The sequence below is a fragment of the Cyanistes caeruleus genome, chromosome 4, assembly GCF_971803275.1.
Source record: "Cyanistes caeruleus chromosome 4, bCyaCae1.hap1.1, whole genome shotgun sequence".
NCBI classification, from domain to species: domain Eukaryota; kingdom Metazoa; phylum Chordata; class Aves; order Passeriformes; family Paridae; genus Cyanistes; species Cyanistes caeruleus.
In genome coordinates, this window is record NC_141704.1 from 53,901,484 (window position 1) to 53,923,926 (window position 22,443).

Consider the following 22,443-nt stretch of genomic DNA (forward strand, 5'->3'; position numbering starts at 1 on the left):
GAGTGGGATTTCTCTGTTGTACCAAAACACTTGCATCAATTTAGATATCTGATTTCAGGTATCTGCCTGTGAGTGTCTATTTATCTGTAAGGTGTCTGAATTGCAATTCTATTTTATGTTCTTGGCCTATTGGACCCAAACCAACACAGAAACGGCAGCTCTTCATGACAAAGAAAAATAGGTTTTTATGTATTAAATAAGGTCTATAGTATCTTACCATAACATTCCGTTCATAATGTTCATGTTCTTTCTCAAAATCTATTACAAAGCCATTTAGAGACCAAATAAATGTCAGGTCTAATGTGGGATCATGGGATGCAATGCATTGCATGGTAGCATTCTCTCCAACGGTGACATCAACATTCAATGGAGCTAAAGTAATCCTTGTAGCTTCTGTGAAGTTAAGGACAAACATGGCAAATTCCAATAAATAAATGTTTATTCAAATATAAGCTCAGCTCCATAACTGTTTGATCATACATAAAGCCACTCCCTCAAAGTCTAGTTTACATGTTATTCATACAACTACATTTCAAAGGACCAAACTGAAGACAACAAAGAAAACATTTTACACCTAAAATACCTGACTTCTTTTTAGCTGTTTAAATCTCTGAGTTAAATTACAACTATTTTTATTCATTAACTATGTCTCAAGTACAAAGAAGACACATGATGAATCTTACGTGACTTGTGTTGTGTTTCTTGTTTCAATTACAATATTTCCAATGTTTTAAAACTTGTCTCTTTAATGAATGGAAAGTTCTACATGGTTAGGCCAAGTCACATTTTCATTAGAGCATTGCAGGTATTGTGATCTTAATTTATCTACTGAGAAGCAATAGAATAGATGCATAACAAATTGTGTAAATAGCTACATGTGAAAAAGAAGAGAAAACAATACAAAAAAAAAAGAAATAAATATGTGCATTCCTCAGCAATGTCTCATTATTACAGGAACAAAAAAGAAAGCAGACATCTCATGACACTTGCTCAAGCTCACATACATGAAACTCATATAGTAAATTAGCAACTATTCTGGAAGTGTGTAATTCACTGAATCAATGAGACTTTTCCCCTTTCTTACAATTATTATCATAAAATAAAAATCCACAGAATATCTTCCTTATTCCATGACATGTAATATCTGTCCCACCAATATGACAGTGGTAGTAGGGTATCAAAAGTTGGAAGACAATAGCCAAAAGAATTATTGCCACTAGTTAAAACCTAGGCTTGAGCTTCCTCCAAGGAGCACACTCCATTCCATCTAACACAGAAAAAGAAAATATCCTCAGCAAACCCAGTACTTTATCAATCTGTCTCAGAAAGAAATCTTTCACCAGATCCTACTCTAGTAATGTAAAACCTGCTTAGTACCAAGACTATGAGGATGGCACAACTACTGCTGCCTGCTGTATGGAGCATCTCACAGTGCATTGGAGCAACCTGTTAACACCTGGTCTCCAGGGCCTTACACATGGACACGTGCTTAGGATACTATCACCATTCCAGTGTGGTGGAATGCGTGCTCCACCAGTACCAGCATCACTCTAAAAAGCTGCTGAAAGACTGGGCCAGTGACAGGGAATGAACAGCATCTGGGAAAAACCATCAGAGTTTGCAGCACCTGTCAGATTCAGATTTAACTTTTTAATTTCCTATGTGTGCAATGTCTGATAAGTTTTATGGGCCATACAATGTGCTAGGGAATGCCAGTTTCAAAGCATTCTTCACCGGCCCTCAGCATTGCCCACAATATGAAAGTGATTTTGAAATAAGTTAACTGTCCTTTCTGTTTCTGCTGTGATGTCTTATACTCTTGGTGTTCATTTTTAGAGGAATTAGAGCAGAAGTTTTCAAAATTTAAAATTTCTTTATACTAGTTTATAAGTACACATTGGTTTTTGTTTCACTGCACAAATTTAGTATGCAAATATTCTTTCTGATTTTAGAAGATATAACAATTAAGGGGCTGGATATATTTATTTACATAGAATTTCAAAATAATTAAATGCCTGAGGGTAATATTAAGATATATGAAGCAGCAGAAGATAAAAAATAACTGCAAACATCAAAATACAGTTTTACATTTCATTTGGTACAAAAAATTTGGAATCTATCAGCCAGAAAATTGCTTTCATATGATGCTACAGACTAATTCTTACATTAGCACATCAGCATTGAGCTCTCACATCCATCATGATCTTGGAACAGAGATTAAAAACCTATTTGACAAATGTCTCTTCCACTATCAGTGGTACTTGATAGATGTAGGTGTTACAGAATGCTGTCCATTATTTAGTTATTTGACATCAGATTTAAAACACACACAAGTGTATCAATACTCAATCCGTACATAAAAATACTAATAAAGGAAGATAATTTAGAAGTGCAATAATATGGATACATGCCTTATCTCACAAATTTCATACCTATTTCTTTAACAGCAATGCTGTCTCAAACATACTTATACCACCACCACCATCACCACAACACCAAAACCACCACCAAAACAAACAAACAAACAAACAAATTAAACCAAACCAAACCAAACCAAACCCCCTACAAAACAAAACAAAACAAAACAAAACAAAACAAAACAAAACAAAACAAAACAAAACAAAACAAAACAAACACCACTAAGAAAGGTCAGCATATGTGAGTCATGGCCCCAGAATTACACCTTAGCATGAGTGCTAAGCTACCAAATAGAGTGAACACATTAAAATATGTTGATTTAATTTATCTTGTTTAGTAATCTGTTATGGAAAAATCAACCCTGAAAACTGAGATACAGTTAGAACTGATGCAAACATACCCAGTTTCAACTGAGCAATATGCTTTAAAAGCATCAATTAATTGTTAATGAACAATTAAATTAGAAAGATGTAGAACAGCTTGAAAAAGTAGTGCAATTCTGGAACAAAAATCAGTCATTTTGAATTAAGGGATTCTACCCATAACAAACTAATGCAATTCTGAGGCTTACCTGTCATTTCTAGAACACCAGTACTATTGGCTTTTCCTCGGTTATTTTCTGCAAAACAAGTGTAGCGACCTTCGTCCAGCTTTGTGACATTGATAATTTCCAGGCTCCCATCATCCCAGATACGTATGCTATGGAAAGTGTAAAAAATACACTAAAAGAAATTAGATTTTATATTAGAAAGCAATGCTTCCTGTAGAATGGTAGTAAGTGAAAGAACAAGCCACAAACATAATCTGAAAGCTCACATCTAACTACTGGATTTATAAACATGCCTACAGTAAAAATTATTTAAAGAGACTGTGGCATGATTAGATGTCTCAGATTGCTGTAACAAGAGAATGTACTTCTATTCACTCGTACTCATTCAAGTATTTTTCTTAGAGTTTTATGGTACAATTCAATTTCTTAAAACAGACTGGGTACAGTTGGATGTCCTGCTAACTCTTTGAATTCATACTGCCAGCAACATTTTGGCATATTATTTTCATGAAGTTGTACATTCCCCTGTCCCTGAAGTCTGCAAAATGGAGAATCATCCTAGATAGATACATAAGGTTACATTTTTAAGGCTCAAAGTATTCACTAACAGTCCATACTAACCGGCTCCCATTTACAAGCAATTCTGTTCCTTTGCTCCAGGAGAATTTTGGCTTAGGAGCAGCTTTGGGCTTGCATTCAATGATTACACGGCCTCCTTTAGCTGCTAGGATTTTCTTCTTCATAGGGTTCAGTTCAAAAGTAGGAGGTGAAGCTGAAAGCAAAAATTAACATAAATACTACTGTTAGTGGTTTTAGCGCAAAACAGAATTTGTTTGCAACATACAACAAATGAAAGAACTATTGAATTGTTTACAAATGTTCATTATTCAGACTAGTGGAAATGGAAATTAATGATACAGAGATGTACTGGGAAGTACAGGGTGATCTACAAGAAACATGAAAAATCATTACATAGTTCTGTGCTGTGTTACACAAGAGGTTTCTTTCTATTGATTTCTGAACTTTCATCTGAGTTTAATCTAACAAGATCAAAGTCCACTGAAAGTTCCCCCCTTTCAAAAGGCCTTTTGATCAGCCCTAATAAAATTCAGATTCCTGGAGATAAATATCTTTAACAAGTTGCTCACTCAATCGTAATTCCAAAGAATAGTTTGGTTTACTTTTCAGTGGTTTTAACCCTCTCTACAAACTAAAACTGTGCCCTTATTCTTTGTGGTTTTGTTTGGCCAGCTGGTTTTAGGTGCACTCTCAGATGTACAAGAGTATTGAGACATGACTGTCATAAGCACCACACTTATGTCTCTGAGACAGATCCTTGCTTATTAACTTGCTCTTTATTTGAAACCAAATAAAAGAAAAAAAGCTTTTTATTATTTTGCATCTTGGCATCTTTAATCATGCCAGAAAGTGTGTGCACAGCCTGAGGAAATAAGGCTATTATTTCATTACAGAAGTACAGAGCAAAACTCTGACGAATATCCAACACTGGATTTTGAACATGCACAGATAAAAAGTGCTCATTTTGCGTAAACCAAGCTGGTGGTGAGTACATAGTAATGGAAGAACAGTGTAGAATGAAGCACTGTTGTGCAATGGGTTGGGATTAGCAAAAATGAAAATGCTCCTTAACCAGTTTTGCAAGCTTAAAAAGGTAGGCTGCAACTCTGTGTGCTTCATATAGCTTCAGCACTATGAGTTCCTCTGAGGAGGAACAGCAGGGAACAAGTATTATAAATACAAACAGAAAACATGCCCCACAAGCTGGTAAATTTATTCCTCAAATTGTCAAAAAACCAGCTAGAGAGCTCAAATAAACTCCACCTCACCTAGACTGAGTGAGAGTCCTTACTTCATCCTCACAGGAATCTATTACCAAAGAGTATTTGCAAATATGCTTACTTCTGTATTACTCAACCCTGAAATAGTAAATAGAGAAATAGTCCCACTAACCCACAATCTTCAGTTCAGCATTTGCATAAATAATTCCGTGCATGTTTTCTGCTATGCACTGGTACATGCCGGCATCATCAAAGGTCAGACTTTGCATTCTTAGTTCACCTTTCCGGAACTAAAACACAGAATTGATAAATTAACAAGATATTAACATAAACTACATGAGCTGAAGAATCCACACCCATCCACATTCTTTCTTTTTTTTTCCCCCCTTTTTCAGTGACATTGGGTTCACCTTCTTTTAAAGAAAGATTCATTGTCATTCAATACTTAAGTTTCTGGAAAAGTCCTAGGTGAGTGTCAGTAGACAAATTTACTCTCTAGTACCCTGTTATCATATCAGTGTAAACACTACTGATTCAGAAATAAAAAAAAAGGAATTAAATTGATTTTATGCACATAAGCTTTGTTATGCCATGCTTTGTTATGCCATGCTTACTGGTTAGTACTTTCTGTTGTTACATCATTGTACAACAGGAAAAAGCCAAATCAAGTCCCAGTGAGATGGGAGTTTTTCAGGAGATTCCTCTGGGAGATAGTACAAATTATTTTTTATTACTTTGTTTTAATAGAAGAAGAAAAAAACAGTCAATCAAAATAGCTAGTAAAGGTGGGATATTTTGTAAATTACAAACCGATGTCAATCAGTTTTTGAAAGATCATGTTAATGTATTCTGTTTTTTATGTGAAAATCAAGCTTTTGTATTTAAGTACATTGGAGTGCATGGAGCAGTGGAAGATTAAGAGAATAGTACTTGGCTGAAAAGAGAAATTAAAAGAAACATATTTATCTGATTGGTTAATGTGAAGATGTTCTAATCAGATTTTATACAAGAAATCTTTGTTGTGCACTAAATGAAATGCCTAATTACTAGTTATCTGATTTAGAAACAAATTACATTTTCAAGGCAATTAACATTTTTCTGCTATCTTCCATTTGGAAATCATCTTATCATAGTAACACACAGCATAATCTGGTGTTGTGTCTGGGAGACTTACCCACTGCGTTCTGCAATCCAGTATGCAGACTTTGTTAGGGAAAGCCAAGTTCAGTGGGGACCAGCAAGTAACTCACTTGTTAAATTATTTGTCTGCAAGAACTACCAAAGCTAGACAAAAACATTGTTTTTCCCTGGTTTATGCCACCTCCATATATATAGGAGATGGTGATATCTCTGTTTTCCCTCCAACATCATACATTTTTCTTAAAATATACAGTCAAAAACCAAGCTGCCTCACTGTCTTTTTTTGTTTGTTTGCCAAGATAAGGGTCACCACAGCTCAGCAGATGCAGAGCTGCATTGTGCCCTTGTATTCTCTTCTTTTTTTAATGGCTTCTCATATAGTATAAGCAATAGACTTTGAATATACTGTTGAAATGCCTGAATAGGTTTTTCTCAGAGAAGTTGTGAATGTCTCATCCCAGGAATTGTTCAAGGGCAGACTGGAAGGAGTTCTGAGCAACCAGGGCTGGTGAAAGGTACTCCTGCCCATGGCTAGGGGGCTGGAACTTAACAATTTTTAAGGCATCTTCCAACACAAACCATTCTGTGATTCCATGTTTCTAGGACAGAAAATCTACTTTATTTAAACCAAATATCCAATGTGATAGAATTAAATTATCAAACAGTACTTCTTTAAAAGTCTTTTAAGCATCACCTAAACATTTGCAACACTCTGTGGCTAGAAATAAATGTGAGAAAATACAGGATATAGAAAGACCACTGATAATTTAAAAAATTATCTTTATTATCATAAGTCTGACTATTTTGACATATTTTTGAAGAGACATTCATGTTTAATGTGGTAAAAAGGATTAATTTTAAAATGAAGCTGATAGACATTTTTTGTCCAGACTGAAGAGCATTTACTTAAACAGGCCTGGAGAAAAAGGGATATCCACCTCCTAAACATGTGGTCAAAAGTTAAGTTCATAATTCAAAGCTGAATACTGAATAGCCTGAAGAAAAAAAGAGAATACTGAGATTCAACTTTAAAAAATAGATTTAATGCCTCATGCGAGTCGCAATAGCAAATATTTGGACCATTGTAATTAATTTTCCTTCAACCTTTTTATTATTTTAATAATGCATGCTTCAAAAAGCTGTTTCCATGAGCAAACCACTCAAGCCTGTGTTACCTACAGCAATACACTCACCGCGGCACCATTCTTCAGCCACCTAATTGATGGAATAGGCTTGCCCGTAGCTACACAAGGCCAGTACAGGTCACTGCCTATATCCCTTTCTGTGTCATTGATATGTTCTACCCACTCAGGAGCAGCTGCAGAATAAAATACGTAAGACATTGTAAATACAGCACATACATATTTAATTAGCATTATTTTGTATTAATTCCACTGCTTTTTCCATGATACTTAAACAGGCCTCTCAAATGATAACTCAGCAATGCACCAGCACAAAAAAGAAATAAGGTATTTTTTGTTTTGTTTTGTCTTACAACATAGATTCAAAAAAGCTTCTAACTATTTTTTATGAGAAAAAAATATGGAATTGAAATAATAGTTCCTGAATGACAAAAGACATAAGATATTACCACTTATATTGATCTGTAAATTATTCAGTGTGGAAATTACTCAGTAGCACGGTGAAAATGATTGTTAAATGACATGAAATTGTGAAATACTCTACGTACTGAAGGGATCTCCAAGAAATTATTCTCATGGTCCAAAGAGTATATGTATGAAATTAATATTGAAAACAGTCCAGAATATTGCATTTGCTAAGCAAACAAACCAATTTATTAGCTTTACTTATTATAAGCAGTAATAAGTTTCCCACATTAATTCTGAGTTTTACCTACTGAAGTTCTAGCACTTAACTGAGGATCCTAACTCAGATCTTCTGTACAGCCAATGAAAGAGACATAAATCTTCTGAGGGTGGTTCAGATGTTATGTGTGACCTATTCATGTCATGATTTTGTGGCATAAACCTCAGACAAGAAGCCAAGTTACTTGGGATGGTATCATTATGAGCAATTGGTTACCTAATTTAACCAAATGCATAAAGGGAAGTGACGGAGGAGGAATAAAGAACTGTGCATGGCTAATAAGACAAATTGCTAAGACAGAAAACAGAAACAAAATGAGATAACAAGAAATCCTAACAAACCTAATGGTGTCTTTTATTCCCAGAAGTTCTCTCACTTTGAGTACTATAAATTAATTTAATTTACGTTATATGTACGTATGTTAACACAGAACTGTCAAACTGTATCTACCAGCTATCATAACCAGACAAATTGAGTAATCTTCCAATTAATACATAAATATCATGCCTGATATTTAATGCAAGATTTTTGATGCTGCTCTATTAACTTGAACAGCAGTGTGTGAGGATGATAGTATGAATCAACACTGACATCAACTGTGAAAATAGATATTTCCAACATGAGTAAAGCAACACATATCATCAAGAATAAAATTGTTCTTCCTACCTTGTACATAAACTCTTGCTTGATGTTTATCTTTTCCTTTATAGTTTTCAGCTTCACACTCGTAAAGTCCTTCATCTTCATATTGAATATTGAAGATTTTAAGAACTGCACCAGACATGCTTATCTCAGCAGAGGCTGGCAAGGGTTCAAGGTATTTACTCCATCTGAGTTCAGGAACCGGACTTGAAAAGGTACAGTAAAGTACAAATCAGCGTGTTCAAGAACTGGCGGTTAAATTGCAGACTACAAAAAGAGCATTTGATCATGAAATATGTATTTTCACTCCCTGAAATATGAAAGCAATTCGTGCTGTAAAATAACTTTAAAACGCACTTACTTTCCAAGAGCAAAACACTCCAGTGTCACATTTTGCCCCAGGAGAGCGTATGTGTCCTTGAACTTCACCTTGATATCAGCAGGATATACTTTTGCTCCTAATATAAAAAAAAAAAAAAAAAAAGATTATAAGAAAAGGCATGTCAGAAAGTTATACAGCTATTAAAATTTCCACAATTCAATAAAACTTTTATTAATATTCCAGACAAAATTCTTCTTTACCCTGAATAAGCAGCCTGTCAATTCATAAAGTCTGACTAAGCACTGAACTTTTACTAGTAAGGCATAATTGTTTTACTCAGCAACTAGTTATCTTTCTCTGGATGACAAATCCTAACATTTTTTCCAGAATTTCTATTTGCATTTGAAGCATGATGATGGACTCTGTGTGTGGGTAGACAAAAACCTGTCTGTTTTCCATGGTTTTTTTACTTGATACAATATTTTGAATTATTTTGAATTTAAGCTCAATTTTATCTCAGTAAGGGTATGAAGGAGCTAGAGCAAGCACGTCTGCAGTTAAATGAGTGCACAGGGATGTAAATGTAATCAAATTTCTCTACTATCAATCCCTGTAGGAACCCTCTTGCAGCTCTAGATGAAGATGGCTGGGTGAATACCGGAATATTTGGTCAAAGATCGTTAATTTAAAATTATATGCATTCAATCAGTAATATGGAAAACTGTACAGATAAAAGGGTCACTGAAAAATTGATAATCAATTTATGAGAATTTAGTGACTGACAGTCTGAAGTGACAAAGGGAATTTGGTTCCTATTTGGAAAACATGCAGTTCTCGTGAAGAAATGGTGACAAATAATCCAGTAACACAAAGCCACAGAGGTGTTTTAGGAGATTGACCGTGAGACACAAAGCTCTTAGGCCACTGTTGGATAGGCAGTTTCATCAGGGGAAAAGGATTATCCTCTTTCATGGGGGATTTTCTGGGGGGAAAAAAATAAATCCTGAAGCTGTTCATCAACACTTACATGAAGTTTCTGCTTTACAGCCATACTCCTTTGAACCAATGCCAAGACTAGAAAAGATATTGAAGATTTTGGGGTAAGATCAGGGGCTTATCACATAAAATAGATGGGAATTCTGGGAATAAGAACTCTGTTCTCAGTGATTTGGAAAGAAATTTGAGAATTAATCCATGGAGATTTCTTTCAGAAAACTTGCACTGTGGATGGGAATGATTTATACTTTTGCATCTGAAATACCAAGTAACATTGTGCAGTAGCCATTATAACTTGCCATATAATTCCCCTTACAGAAAGGAAAGTAGGTATGAACTAGGAAAATTGTAATACAAACAGTTAAAATGCTCTGCATAGTATTTCCAATAAATACTTACGATCAGATTGTGGAATAAGTGGAATAAATTTACTGAATACACTCTTTGTTATCGAAGGGCTGGACACAAAACATGAATAATTGCCCTTATCTGATGCTTCCACATTTGCAATGTAGAGATTGCCATTCGTCTGTGACACAAATCGTCGTTTATCCAAAGCAATGAACACTGGGAACTCATTTAGAAGCCAGCGATAACTGAGGTCATCTGGAGGAAAATATTTTAGTCAATATTAAAACCCAACACTTATCAGCTACTTAAGCCAAAGAATACTGTCTGCATATAAATCATTTGAGTCTGATTTCTAGGTTATAGATCTTTTTCTATGTGAGAGAAATTTATACATCTTTATGTGTATATTTATTTTTACATATCGATTTACATTTATATTACTGTGTCAGCAGCCAGCTCATTCCTGTCTACACTGAACACTGGGGCACTGCTGCTGTCAGTGCAGGTTACTGGGGACCTGTGCACACCTTGTTCTGGGCACAGCCATCCCACAGGAACTGGGATGGGATGGGTTGGGATGGGATGGGATGGGATGGGATGGGATGGGATGGGATGGGAGAGGCAGCTGGGTCTTGACCTTACACAACTAAGAAGCTGGAAAATTTTCACCAGTCTTATGATTTAGACAAAACCTTAGAATATTTTAACTAGTAATATGTCTCCCTTCTTCAGTTCCTTGTAATGCTTAAACTGAACATGACAACTAAATCATTATTCCATTTTACAAGGTGGAAGAGATGGTAACAGCCGATTTCATATCTCATGATGGAACTCCAGATGCTTGAGATTACAGGTATGATCCCTGCAGAGCTCTTCAGTAGCTAATGATGAGAAAAAGTCACTTCCAGAGAATAAATAAGCCCATCTCTGACTCTCTGGGGGTGCTTCTGCTGTTCCATGATTTTAATAAAAGCCCATGATCATAGCAGTTGAGGTGACTTTACCAGGTGGAATGAATGGGCAACATATGGTCAATGACAAACACATTCAAAACAGAAACCTAACCTAAGTGGTGCTTCTCAAGCAGCACAAAAGTTACTGTTTGAGTAAATAGAAAGGACACTTGCAAAAATAAATATTTATTTATCTTTTGCTCTTGAGACATTGAAAATGAAGCACTTCTAGCTGAATTACCTGGGTAGTGGTAAGGAGGCTCACAAAGAAGCACTGCTCCAACACCTTCTCGCACTTTAACCTCATAACGTTCCTCAGGTGGAAAGGGATCCAGATCTAGTTTTTAAAAAAGCAAGGGGAGGAGAATAGGGATTTTAAATACAGTAACTTTTTATTATTATCATTACTTTAAGTCCTATAGAAATTAGTATAGAAATGCATCAATACATAGCAAATATAAACTTGTTGACCCCTAATGCCAGTTTTCCTTATTTGTCATTACCAAATGAATTTTTATTTCACATTATTTTTGTCATCATAATTGTAAATGCCAGGGGAAGGAAAAAAGTGATGCAGACTTTATCCCTAAGAGTAGTTAGGTTTAAAATATTTTAATGAGTTTTAAGGCATTGGATCTATAAAGTATGTACAGTATTCTCAAATGGACTAATTGACAAAGTATATAAGAGAATGGGTTTTGTTCCACAATTTCAGTAAACTTGACAGGAAAACAAAATTACAGCTCGTCAAAACTTTTGAACTCTTCTAAATGGTAGTTGACATTTTTCAGTCAGTTTATACATAAGCAAAAGAAAAAAAATACACTAAAGATGAGGCATTTTTTATAATAATTTTAGCAACTATATTCAGTTCATTAGAAACAGTGATTGTAGAAATAAATGTTTTTATAGATGATCATTAAAAAGGAGAAAGGAAGAAATACAACAGTATATAGAAGAATGAAAGCAGGTGCTTTTTTTAACAGATATGTATCAGTTTTCAGATATCTTTTCACTATTCCTTACCTCTTTGCCCTATTTTAGTTTACATATTGAAATATTGTATATTAGAGTTCTGTCCAGAATAATTTTTCAGTACACTATCAACATTCAGCTCATGCAGCCAGTGAACTGAAAGGCTCTGGAAACATGCCTCAGACTGTTTTGGTTCTATTTTTTTCATGCATTAGGTTTATTGGTTTAATTTTTTTATCCTATTGACTATTCAGGACTGACATGACTGAAGCCTGCTTGAGGTATAAATAAATATCCCATAAATGGAATGTTGATGTTTTCTCCATCAAAAGGAAGTAACAACCTGGCCTTTAATTTTTTTTCTAGAAGACACACTAGGTAAATACAGACTAAGACTTATCAATGATGATTTGATGCACCAGCTCATCACAGCTTCTGACTTTCTCTAATATTTGTGGTCCCACATTCTCACAACTATCAGAAAGCTGAACTTTTACACAGCAAGGAATGAATTCTACTTATGGAGGCTGGTTAAAGACAAGGGGCACCAAAACCTCAGTGTCAGGGCACCCAGGGCTTTGTGAATGGACCCCAGTTAGAGTGGATTCCTTTTTTGGAGGATTCCCTTTTTTGCCCTCTGATGATAAAATATATCTGGGGAGAAGGTAACTTAAAGCAAAATCAAACAAAAATCCCAAACACTGTCTTAAGTCCATAAAATTCTGCATTACTCTTCATTTAGTACATCACTTTTTAACAATTCGTGTATTTGGTGATATGCAGTTCTGTACATGTACTTCACAAAACTATCTCCTGACTGTCAGAAGCTGACAGAAATTTCCCCCAGAAAGTTTTTTTTATTGTAGCCTAGGAGTGGGGGCATACTTTACTATCAAGTGCTGTTCATTCCTCCTGCAGTTGTGTTTGCACTACACCTCATCACCATATGCCCTCGGTTGAGTCTTTTATCTGTGACTATTTCCCCTCAGGTCCTACGATGATTTTAAAAGGGTCTGGACATTATTATCTCCAGATCTGGCTCCATGAGTCTCTTCAATTAATAATTCAACAATAACTCACTGGGAAGGTTGTAATGTTATGTCAGCTGAATGCTAAATATAAAATGCTTACAAAGTTATTTTGTGTCAATCTCTGCAGACTAAGGCACTTAAGGTGCTGTTTTTACAGAATAATACATATACAGCACACGTTAGCAGAATACACTGCAGTGTAAAACATTGGGCATTCCTAGCTAATCATAACTTTTCTATATTCTGATATAAACAATGGCTTACATCCAAAACTCAGAGTGGCTTCACTGCTTCTGACAGTTCCAAACTCATTCGACACTACACAGACGTATTTTCCAGCATCCCTTGATTTCTCTGGATTACTGATAATGAGTCTGCCTCCCACCATACTGTAGCGCTCCTTTGTTAAATCAATATCCCAGTTGTTGAGTTTCCACCTATTAAAAAAGAAAAGCCAGATAAGATTTGGCCCCAAAAAGCAAACCTGGTAAAAAAAACATGATCTGAAAAATAACTTATAAATTCTGACAAACTATGCAGGAAGTTATTAATATTCTTCTATACAAGTTTTAAGTTTTCTTTCAGCAAAAGGCACAGATTTGAAGTCCAGAAGTCTTTTGAACATAACAGTGTCAATTCTTCCTTCTTAGAGATGTAAAAACATAGTTTGTTAAAACATAGTTGTTTGCCAGCAGTAAGAGATACTTGTGATGACTGTGAATGAGCTGCCACCATACACATGGATTTTAAATCTATCTCAAATAAATACCTAAGGCCAGACTGGATAAAAAATATACTCCCTCTGCACTTTTAAAGTATGGAGTAATGAGAGACTTTTTTAAACCTGCTTCAGATAATGAAAATGCTTTATGAAACATAACGTGCCAGTAAAATCAGTGCAAAAATTGTGGCATGCTTCATATAAGACCTATTTACTGCTACTTCAGTGAATTGCTGGACACTCTTCCCTTAGTTATGGTAAAACCCCACAGCCAATACAGTGAATTACGGTAATTTTCACTTAAGAAATTAAGATGTTAATTGGCGGCCCAGTTCTGATCGATTTCTACTCGTTTTAAGAAATGTTAAAAACCACGGAGTAGGTACCAGGACTCATGATTTATATTTGTGTCTATTACTGCGCCCACAAGAGGGAGCCCGCTACCTTAGAAAGGACCTGCCTGGCTCCTGTGCACAAATCGCAAATATGAAACTTCAATACATTTAAAGATCATCAAATCATTTCCCCATAAATATTTTCTTTTTTCATAAGGTAAGGTTAGGGATTAGTATTTGACAATGATAACACACACACCACCTGTTCATTCACTATTGAAGATGTACCAAAATATGCAGAGTTCTAGTTTGGAAGTGGAACTTGCAATTACCATAGAAAGAAATAATAGTAAGAGTGACATAAAAAAAAAAAAAAAATAAAAAAAATCTAATTAAGTAAAAGAATTTTAAAGATACAGCAAATAGCACTTTGATAGAATGCTAGAGGTATCACTTCAGTCCTGTGAGACATACTATATGTCTGTGTTAGAAAAAAATAAATCTATCCTCTGTTCAGAAATATCTAGGTATAAATGTCCTGAGGACAGCTCATTCTGCAATGAAAATGGCAGGAAGGACTTATTTACCTCTGAGACAGAAGAATTTTGGCTTGATAAATGTTAGATGGCTGAGATCAAGATAACATATTGAGATACACTATATAATGCGTCAAGAAATAAGAAAGTGCCTTATTCTGTACTGCAATTCTCATCACATCACCTATCAGTGCTAATAGTCAGATCTGTACCTAGACAGAGAAGCTCCGGAGGTCCAATGCAATTCTTTGAGAGTGATTTTGCTAGCTCAGATTTTGCTGAGCCCAAAACAGATAAAGAAGAATGTCAAAATTTATTTAGAGACTGTAATAACCTAGAGATGGTGTGTTTGCAGTCTTGCAGACAGGGTTGGGGGAGTCTCTGGACCAGCTGTAAGGGACGGGGAAGTACATCAAAGGGTATCAAATTCTAGCGTATGTAATCTCTCCACACTTTCCAAGCATGGCAAGAGGAAGTAAGTGCAACAAAATGTCATGTAGCAGGATCATATTCAAATGGTGGCTCTGTACAGGTAGGCAACCTGTTAGCATCTTTTAAAAAGTGGCAATGAAGATGAAATAAGCTGTTTAGATGGAGGAATACCATAGCTGACTGCAATACTGTAGCAGATTAAAAGATTAGCCAGCAGACTTGATAGGTTTTTCTGTTCTAGAAACCAGTCTGGGAACACACATAAGTGAGTACTGGGGGCAGGTCATAGGGTAATTTACTGAAATGGATCTCTTTTGCTGGCAAGATATTGTGTCTGTCTCTAGTAAAATGACAGCAGTTTTCTTCCCATGATCAGATTGTAATTTAGTCACAGTCTTAATACTGATAGTCTTAAGTATGTTTCTCTTTACACAATGAGCATATAATGAGTAACAAACTCATATGAATGCACAACAAAGCATTGTTTTCTACAATAATATAAATATTGTGAAAGAAGTCATGTGGGAATCTGTATTAAAAGTAGTAGAGATGTTTACTCAGAACAAAGTTTTTCCTGTCTTCAGTAGCATAGCTGACACATTTTTGATCACTGCTCTGCCATACATTGGATGAAAAAGCAACATGGGATGTAGAATATCCAGGTTCAACAATCAATACTTCTCTTTTCAAAGCAAAAGAGAATAAAAAAAAGCCATTCTGAATCAAAAAGAGCGAAGACCCAAATCTCAGTCAACTTCAGGCTAAGACAGAAAAATAACTTCTTTTTTTTTAATGGTCACTTTTTTTTAGTTTACATATGGATCAGTATTTCCTTCAAAAGCTGAAAATATTTAACATAATATTGTTATTAACACTGTTAAATCAGTTTTTAACACTGATTAGACATTTTGGCAAATCAAACCAAGTTTGAGTCTTTCTCAAAAATTGCATATCTACCCATTTTTTCCTGCCTTGAAGACTTTGCTGCAACCTTGTAAGACAGTCAATCATTTAATAACACAATCTGAAATAGCTGCTGAATCAAACATGCAAGATCTGAAAATCAAAACAGGAGATGTTACCTGTAAGTAGGAAAAGGAACTGCTCGAGCTCTGCAGTTCATTGAAACTTGTCCATCTGAAGATTCTTCTGGATAGATGGTATCAATAGGTTGCTCTTCAAAAACAGGTCCATAACCTTTGTTTCCTTCCTCTGAAAACAGAACAGAGTTTCAGATTAATCACTTTTTAACTAGCAGTCAAACTGAAGACAAACTTGCATCACACATTCAAGAATCAAAATGTGAAGGCAAAATAGTGACTCACCCGAAGTTAAATTCTGACTCCTGCCTTCTGAGAACAAAAGTAACTCACATTCTGTTCCTCTAATACTACCTTTTGTGCCTCCCCTGATGAAATTACTTATTAGTCACTGTTTAGGCCAAATGTAGAGATAATTAGGAACTGAAGATGCGTCCCTTAGAAATACAGTGAGACCAACTTACTTAACCGAAAAGAAAAAATTCTGATCATAAAAGTCCACATCCAAAACAACTACTCATAGGTATTCCTTATCTTATAACCTAATCATCTCCAATGATTTTATGTATTCAGAAAGAATCTTTTTTACATCAGACCAAAAAAAACCACCTTATGTTTGGTATCAAAGCCAAAAATTACATTGTTTCTATATCGCACCTGTCTTTCCTTTTAAGCTGAGGTATGTATTAGCCTCTACACTCCAAAACACAATTTTTAAAAGGTCCTACACTGAAAATAATTTCAGCTTGCAAAGTCAAGCATTTAAAGGTGAATAAATGTAAAACAGGTTTGAACACAAACTGTAGTTTGTAATCTTTATCCTTCATTTGTGGATGCTGTTGTAAAGTTGGTAGGGTCTGCTGACCCCTGCTGCACTCTCTTCTCCTTTATCTCCTCCAAGCATACAAGGTTGCTCTTTGGGGTCTAAGAAGCAAGACTAAGGGCAAAGGTGGAATATTCTGGGAAAATTCTTAGTAAATCTAGGATGTAACTGGTTTTTTTTTTTCCTGCAAAAATATCAAATATGCATTCTAGGTACAGAATGACTCTCTGAGGAAGCAGTGGATGCTCCATATAGGTAAAATTTTGAGACAACACATTTGTCTAATTCTCACAGGTCTCTACTGAGACTGAAATAACAGTATGGACACTTGTAAACAAATTCATGGGAGAACAAAGGCGTACATGACTGCTAACAGGTTCACCTCCCATTCAAGTTCAGAGCCTTGCCCCAAATCCTAGAGATGCCAGAGACTTGTAAAATGACTGCAAGAGTCTTCTAATACAAGAGAAACGCAAAACATGTAATGTATAACTAATATGATCTTCAGAGATGGCTGAATAATTTAACTCAAAAGCAATGGTTATGGATGGAAAAATCCTAACTTTTTGCAGTAGTGTCTGTGCTGACTATAAAAATTTGCTACATATCTTGTAATTTAAAAAAACCTTCTCAGATAAGTAAATAAACTGGCAATGTAAAGTATTAATGTTCTTTAATCAAATGATGACTTTGTACTCATTCCCTTAGAAGTCCTAAAGTTTGGTTCTAGAACATTTTAGACTAAATTAGACAGTTTTTAGGAAACCTATAAAAGAAGTCTCTCTATATACGTAAGGAATGTGAATTATACCAGTGTAAAAATACCACATATGCATAAAACATTCTTTCTGCAGATATCTTTTTTATTGTTTCTAAATTCCCTGTTCATAGATGGACACTGGATTACAGCACTAGAAAAAGACTGCAGATAAAAAGCAAGTTCCCTTTCAACTTCAAATCTGGGGAAGAAAAGTCACCATTTCCCTTGAGGACAGCAGCAGATACAGAAGACACTGTTAGTTACACTGTGAGATATATGGTAAGGCAATTTAATTTAAAAAAATTAATTTACGTAATGAGAATTGTTTCAAAGAAGCAAAGAAGAACAGCTAGAAAGGCAGAGCTTTTGAACAATGGTCTGCTTTTTTTCCACATTTTAAAGCACAACATAATGTAAAATTCTACATACTGCTAGACCAAAAGAAGAACTAATTTCAGACCACAAAGTCAAGATTCATTCACTTTCTCAGAGACTGGAATGACTAAGCCAGAAACCTGATGGCATGTTCTGTGCAGTGCTTAAATATGAATACAGAATACCAACAGCCTCTAGCAGCAAATAGCCATATCATATGCAGCTGACTCTTCACCTTAGGACTCAAATGATGTTACAGAGCACTTAGGCATTTCATGGCATGCATTTTTAATGCTGCCAGCACTATTAATTATACTGAGTGAACTCCTGCTTCTCACACCTATCAAATGTGCTTTATAAAGGTACTTCTGATGAAATCTATTATGAATTTGGTTTCAGGTGTCTGTCTGAGCAGAATAAGATGTGCACACTGAATTTCAGGTATGGCAAACAATAAACCTTTCATTCTCAGACACAAGGTGAGCATGAACCAATAATATGAAACAGTACATAGGAGAAAAGGGAAGAGAAGAGAAAGGAGTCCTGAAAAGATCTGCAAGAAATGTTCACACTTTAAGTGAAGTACCATGACTGTGTGACAAAGTTTGGTGGGTGACGAAGGGAAGACTAAGAGTACAAGGAAAAGCACCAGCTCACTGAAGTTGTTCCTACATGAAAAAGAAGAAGAAAATGGATATATTAGGCAAACTGAGGATGCGATGAAGAGCACATTTCCTATGTTTGTGTCCTGCTTTAGACAAGAGGATGGACTATATGACCTCAACAGTGCCCTATGTTATGGGTAAATTTCTTGTGATTTGTATTTTAAATCAGAGCAGAAGCTATCACCTGACTATTGGAATAGTGATAGGGTGAATCTTCAGTGAATACTGAAAACAAGACTCAGACCTTTAAATAGTGCTAAAATGTATTAGGAAGTCTGTGCAAAGGTCAAGAAAATCTTTTCTCAAGTGATGAGACTATGGATCTTGTACAGTAATCTTTCCCTCTGGAAGGTGGCCCTGTCATCCATTCTCTGTGACATTTTCTAATGAGTCCTCTTTTACTTCTGCTTCCTGTACACCTATCTATTTCCCTGGCACTTAATATTGCCAAAAGTGCCTGCCCAAGACAGTCGTTGGGTGTGAATATTGATCTACCCGAAAGTATTGTATCCAGTTACATATTTTAACATGAGAGAGGGACAAAGATCTGTTAACATGGTGCATTGCTAGATTAACCTTGAGTGCTAAAGGATGCTGAATGTAAGATCTTTGGAGTCATTCATTATCAGTTTAACTAAGCTGTCAGGCTCTGCATTAGCCTTGCAAGACCAGAAACCATTTGATATTTAGAAGTAGACCTTGTACTGTTTTCAATATGTTAGAGAAATGAGGATCCACTCGTGTCTGAGAAGCTCATGCTCAGAAACAAGATGGTCTGGGAATGGGCCAAAGTATCTCTACCAGGTGTGCAGGAACATAAGCAGTGCACTTCCACATTTCTGAGCACCGTGATCACCAAACACATTATAGTTATTTATTTATGAGTGTCAAGCACTTGACAGTAGCATGAAATAGTCTTCTAAGATCCAAGCAAGGATAAGACAGACTAGGTAAACAAGTATTAAGTATATCAAGTATATTCATCCACTTCTTTTTATTTGGAATAAAATTATCTCTCTTAGAGAATGTGAATAATTCTGTATGCTGTGATAAAAAGCTTTAAATAATATAGATTTTAGCCCTTACTTCAGAAATGCCTTCTTGAACCTACTATTCTGGAAAATGTCCAAGCATGAATAATTTAAGGTTTGGGGGCTTGATTGTACTTCTCTCAATCATGTGGGGAAAGTTGTACTTGGCATTCATGGGAAGCTTATGTGCTGATGCAGTGATGTGTTCATGTTAAAACACTTCGTAATGTAGCATCATGATGACGGAGAAGAGAGGGGCACATCATAAATGTAAGCCATCAAGAGGCGAAAGTGAAATCATTTTCCAAGAGCCAGCCAGCACTCAAACAGAAAAGGTAACCACTCCAGTACTCTCACTTCATATGATATGAAAGACTAAGACTGTTTTGGGGAAGGCTGCCTATATTTTTCTGGACCCAAAGAAGCAAGGTAATTACTTCTATATCCTATGTGCCAGTGAGGACATTGAAGAGCCACATAGTTAATGATGTAGTTTCTCCTTTATAACAAGTTTCAAGTATGAAAAGCTCCAGCCCCTGGCAGAGCAAGTTTCTCCACTTGTGCCTAACAGAGTACAGTTTTCTTGTCTTCTCATACTGCTAAGAGGAATGTCAGCCAATACCAATTAATGCATTTTAAACATATTCCCATTTTCCTATTCAATATTTAAATTTTTAGGTGACTCTTCCTTGAAAATCTAAGTATTACTTCAAAAGTGACCGAAGAGCCCAAGATCCCATGGGAAAACCAGTGACTGGCAAATTAGGGTTGAAGCTAAAGTGCATTAGTTATTCTGCACAATCTCCCCACACAAGCCCTCCTGGTGCGCATGAAATACCAGAAACACACTCAAAAATTCAGCATGCTGTCTAACAGCATCCCCATGTACTCATTAAAACAACTGCCTTGCACTGAGAGGCTCTGCATCTTATTGGCTTTCTTGTTTCACCAGACTTCTCTACAGTTTCAGTTCCTTGTGATTTTTGGAAATTTTGTTGCCTAAAAAGCAGAAGGGCTTTTGACATTTTTACCCCTGGACTATTGCCTCATTTTGCACAATTCAGAATAGTTTACTAGAGCAATAAGCTGCCTTCTAAGGCATGATCTGACCTAAACTCATAGATACTGTCTGGCTTCTCACTGTCAAATCCCAAAGCAAAAAGTAGAACATTTTTATGAGGAATAAATCATCAGAGGGACATTTTTCACTATGGATTCCTTTCAAAGCCAAATGTAATCTACTATTCATTAAGCACAATAAAATACAGGGTCTTTGCACTTTTTGATTAGTCTTTTGCAAGAACAAAACAAGCTGTAACTGAAAAACAGTCTTAATTCTTTTGGTGTTAGGTTATTATCCCAAGTGAAGATACACTTTAGTTCAATGATTTATACGGAAAGTAGTGGATAACAGAAAAGTTTGAAATTCAGACCTAGCAACAGGACAGGAATCTAATGGGGAGTCAAAGGCAACTTGGAAAAGCACTGGAGAAATGTCAGGGGGAAGTGAAGAAGAGTCAAATATTATCAGTAATAGGCATCAAATAACTTTTTTGGCAGTGGACTGACAATCACTGACATGTTCCCTGAGGAGTGATTTGCTGCTCTCATTTGCCTTGCACTACTCAAAGCGCACTCTGAAAAGCAACCCTTGTAACAACTGTCTGTTCTATCAGTAAGCTGAAGACCAAATTATTTATGGCTTTTTCACCGGTTTATATCTGCAAGACTACATTTCAAGCACTTGTTTACCTGAAAAACAAATACTGCTCCTGTCTCATTGCAGATGATCTCTGCCTATACCTCTGATGCACTGATTCATAAAATCTTTGCTTCCCTTCAGTTAAGTAAGTGCACATTCACTACTGATGAGAAATGGACAGTCAATGCAACAGTTCTCAATTTCTGCCTTTGATTACCACAAAATAGAACTGGCTAAAAAAATTAAGGTGCAAAATCCAAAGTAAACTTTAAATTTCTTAAAAAACTGTTTCACTTTGGGAATTTTTTTTAGAATTTCCTGCAGTGAGAAGAAGAACAATTTGAAAACAAATAAAACCCCTCAATTATAGAGTCTCAGAATACCTGCCATCACTTCAGGCCCAATTCTGAACATCTCAAGTCAGTGCAGCTTCAGCTTGCCAGCTCTCTGTTTCCCAAATCCTTCTAGATGTTAAAGTCTGAAAGCTCTTAACGCTCAGCCAAATACATGAATTCTGAACACTTTCAGGTTTTTTGGCTGATATCTTTGAACTTGAGGACACCCATAGGGTAAGGCATCTCAAAACACAATGTATCTGCAAGCTATCAGTTTCCAGGGTCCAGAGCAGTTAATATCATAGTTAGTCTGTTTAGGGAGCACAGACCACAAAAACCTACACTACAGAGTCCCAGATGAGTTTGCCGAAGGCAATTTACAGATTAGAACCACCTAGAATTGTGGATCCAGCACCACAGAAGGCAAGAGGAGACAAATATACTACCAGAGAAAGTGTGTTTTGTTAAAAGGTGCTAAAACAACTTCTTAAATACTCTGCTTTCAACATCTGCTTCCAGTTAACTGGTCACTCTGGAATGTGGTCTGTCTGTCTATTTAAATGAGAACTCATGATCTTCACTCAAAAACTGTCCCCAGTTTACATATTCTCCCTTACTGTTGAGACTGCCAGAATTCCCCTTGATATCATGTGTGAAAGAACACCTCCTAGAACTTAACTTGAT

The 22,443-nt window shown here is 35.8% G+C and overlaps 1 protein-coding gene across 7 annotated transcripts in view; it reads right to left on the minus strand.

The window, feature by feature from the left end:
• The window catches only part of CNTN1 (contactin 1), a 207,545-nt gene that overhangs the window by 50,863 nt on the left and 134,239 nt on the right, over positions 1-22,443 (minus strand). For all 7 annotated transcript variants that reach the window (XM_086884683.1, XM_086884682.1, XM_086884681.1 and 4 more), the window contains 11 exons: positions 16,111-16,240; positions 13,269-13,441; positions 11,240-11,335; positions 10,094-10,300; positions 8,738-8,834; positions 8,401-8,582; positions 7,101-7,225; positions 4,940-5,057; positions 3,590-3,740; positions 2,990-3,117; positions 218-393 (listed from right to left, as the gene is read on the minus strand). In XM_086884683.1, the coding sequence (XP_086740809.1) occupies positions 218-393; positions 2,990-3,117; positions 3,590-3,740; positions 4,940-5,057; positions 7,101-7,225; positions 8,401-8,582; positions 8,738-8,834; positions 10,094-10,300; positions 11,240-11,335; positions 13,269-13,441; positions 16,111-16,240 (1,583 nt within the window). The remainder of the gene's footprint in view (positions 1-217; positions 394-2,989; positions 3,118-3,589; positions 3,741-4,939; positions 5,058-7,100; positions 7,226-8,400; positions 8,583-8,737; positions 8,835-10,093; positions 10,301-11,239; positions 11,336-13,268; positions 13,442-16,110; positions 16,241-22,443) is intronic.